The sequence below is a fragment of the Oryzias melastigma genome, unplaced genomic scaffold, assembly GCF_002922805.2.
Source record: "Oryzias melastigma strain HK-1 unplaced genomic scaffold, ASM292280v2 sc01239, whole genome shotgun sequence".
Classification (NCBI taxonomy): Eukaryota; Metazoa; Chordata; class Actinopteri; order Beloniformes; family Adrianichthyidae; genus Oryzias; species Oryzias melastigma.
Window position 1 is genome coordinate 1 of NW_023417823.1, and position 3,017 is coordinate 3,017.

Below are 3,017 nucleotides of genomic sequence, written 5' to 3' on the forward strand. Positions count from 1 at the left end.
CAGCCCTCTCCAGTGATCTAAGATCAGAGAAATCCACTGTATTTTAAGATTTAATTTTATTGTCATTTTTACATTTTTTCCCCAGATATTCCATTCTTCTTATATTTAAAAGAAAGGGGAAAAACATGATCACAAACGTGATTTATGAAAGGGACTTTGTAATTATTAAGTATTTAAAGGGCACAGATTCTGTAACAGCAGCGGTCTGACGGATTCCGTACCCCCTCTCCTTTTACATAGATTATGTGGTAAAAGACAAACGGCTCACAAAAACCCCAGAATAAAGTCTGTCGTAATCATCCACCTTCTTCTTATCTTTTTGTGACAAAATATGACTAACAAAACAAATCAACGAAGACTGGGGACACTCATTCTGGAAGGGGGGACGACTTTTGGCACAACACCAGAACTCATGTCAACTGAAAAGGGAATTTGGTTAAAAAAGAGGCATTACAGACAAATGATTCTGTGTTCTGTTCTTCTAGATTCCTCTCTTCGGCATCATGTCGTCGGATTCTGCAGATCCATTTTACTGGATGAGAGTCATCCTGGCCTCAAACAGAGGTATTTGTCAATCAAGATGATTAAATACTCGTCTGTCGTCTTGCTGATGAGAATCTTATCTACCAGGAACTCTGATGGAGCTGGGTATCTCGCCTATCGTGACCTCTGGCCTGATCATGCAGCTGCTTGCTGGAGCTAAACTCATCGAAGTGGGAGACACCCCAAAAGACAGAGCTCTCTTCAACGGAGCTCAGAAATGTGAGCAGATTCTGATCAGATGGAGCTTCAAACCAGGCTAAATGGGTCTTACATCTCAAATCTTGTGTGTCGTCAGTGTTTGGAATGATCATCACCATCGGCCAGGCGATCGTGTACGTGATGACCGGCATGTACGGAGATCCGTCAGAGATGGGAGCAGGGATCTGCCTGCTCATCATCATTCAGGTCGGAGCAACTTCTGATCAGGGATCTGTGTGGAACTTTATTGGATCGAAGGGAATTCTCAGTCTGGAGAACTGCTATGTCCCACTTGGAGAAGGGAATTACTGTTATTTATGGTGTGATTGCTTAGTAAGCGTTCACAGTAGGGCTGCCACAAACGATTATTTTAATAGTCGACTAATCACCGATTATTTTTTCAGATTAGTCGACTAATCGGGTCATGCACAAAGTGGATGTAAAACACACATCTTAACCATCATTCGCTTTAAAATAACAAAAAACTATATATATATATATATATATATATATATATATATATATATATATGTATATTCACACTGGCATCATCATAGATGAAATGTAAGCTGAATTTGGCCGCAAAAGATGCTAGTGACGATAGCTGAAGATGCTGATAGCCAACTAAAATATTAGTTAAAGGCCAAATTAGCCTAATTAAAGCCTAGGTTAGCTAAAACAGCTAGCATGCAGCTGAAATATTAGCTAAATTCCAAAACAGCCTAAAAAACTTAAACAAAAAAAGACTAAGCTAGCAAAGACAGCTAGCATGTCTGAAATAAAAAATACCCAAAATAGCCTAAAAAAACCTTAATAAATAGTCCAATAAGCTAGCATAACACCATTATAACTTTCAACTTTACTATACTCTGACTCCATATAGTACAAAGTAACGACTAATCGACTATTAAATTAGTCGTCGACTATTTTAATAGTCGATTAGTCGTCGATTAGTCGACTAATCGTGGCAGCCCTAGTTCACAGTATTGATTCTCCTGCTCTTTTCTGTCAATCACACTTTCAGTGATTTCAATAATCATCGTTCAGGACATTATTGCTTAAACTTTGGGTTTTCATAACCTTTGTAGTTTTTGAAATATNCGATTAGTCGTCGATTAGTCGACTAATCGTGGCAGCCCTAATTTAGAGAATCAAAAATAAAAAATAATGATCAAATACTTTTGTGATTATGAGAGAAAGGCAAAATCATGTATAAAGTTTTTATTTGACATTGCATTGGAAAAAAGATATTGTAAAAGGCAATAAAATTTAACTAAAAAACTAAACGAACAAAAAAATAAGCAAACTAAAACAAAACTACTTAAGATGCAACAGCAGCATAGTTTATCAACTTCCCTCTTATAGGAATATTTGCCTTTTTAAACCAATAACAGATGATAAAAATACATTTGACAAAACAAAAATTTGTAATAATGTAGTGATAGCTTACTGTTAAATGTTAATAGACTTTTCTGCTAAAATGCAGTTTGACAAATGCATAAAATTCAAAAAAATTAAAGAGACTCCAACCAAAAAAGGGATGTTACCTGAAAAATAACAGCGGTGTACAGAACTGGTTTGCTTTAAAAAAGGAGTGGTCTTTTTGCTATGTGCAGTTTGTTTAAAAAAAGTCACTAACATTACAGCAATGATTTTAGTCATTCTGCTGTGTTTACAAGAATGCATAATATATATATATATATATATATTACATTTGTTTGAGCTTAAACATAACTTAGAGTATATCTCTACAAGAATACATATAAACATTTCAAGGTTAACTCAACAGATCGAGTCCACACCCAGAAACAAAAGAAACAAGGCCAGGTTAGGCTTTGCATGTAATTAAAAGGACATAATTCATATTTAAATATGATCAAGTAAGTATCCTTAATTTCTTTACACAATATTGCAAATCTTGTAGTTGACCAAAATATTTTTTTGATTGCAATCAGAAACTGCAGAGAAGCCGTCTTTCATCAAATACCCTAGATCTTCTGTTGTTTTTGTTGACATACTTACAGAATATTTTTGACATTTTCCTTTCTCCCATTCACCACCAGAGTCAGAATCTGAGTCTGCCATTTTGTTCAGTTCTGTAAAAACACAAGTTTAAAGCATTTTAGCTCAAATGTGCCCTCTAAAAAGGATAATTATAAAAGAGCTTCTCTTTTGTTTAGCCAAGCGTACACTGGGAAATGTGAATATGCAAAGTTTAAATCTAATCTGTAGTGGGGGTGGCTCACAAGGTTAAAAGTCTCTACAGAAGATAAACC

The 3,017-nt window shown here is 35.3% G+C and overlaps 1 protein-coding gene across 1 annotated transcript; it reads left to right on the top strand.

Moving 5' to 3' along the window:
* Nucleotides 1-441: 441 nt before the first annotated feature.
* Nucleotides 442-1,086, top strand: LOC112140396 (protein transport protein Sec61 subunit alpha-like; the record flags this gene model as incomplete). Its single annotated transcript, XM_024263336.2, has 3 exons — nucleotides 442-564; nucleotides 631-762; nucleotides 839-1,086. Coding segments are annotated over exons 1-3 (441 nt in total), but the record flags the coding sequence as incomplete, so codon positions are not given.
* Between the last annotated feature and the right edge of the window lie 1,931 nt (nucleotides 1,087-3,017).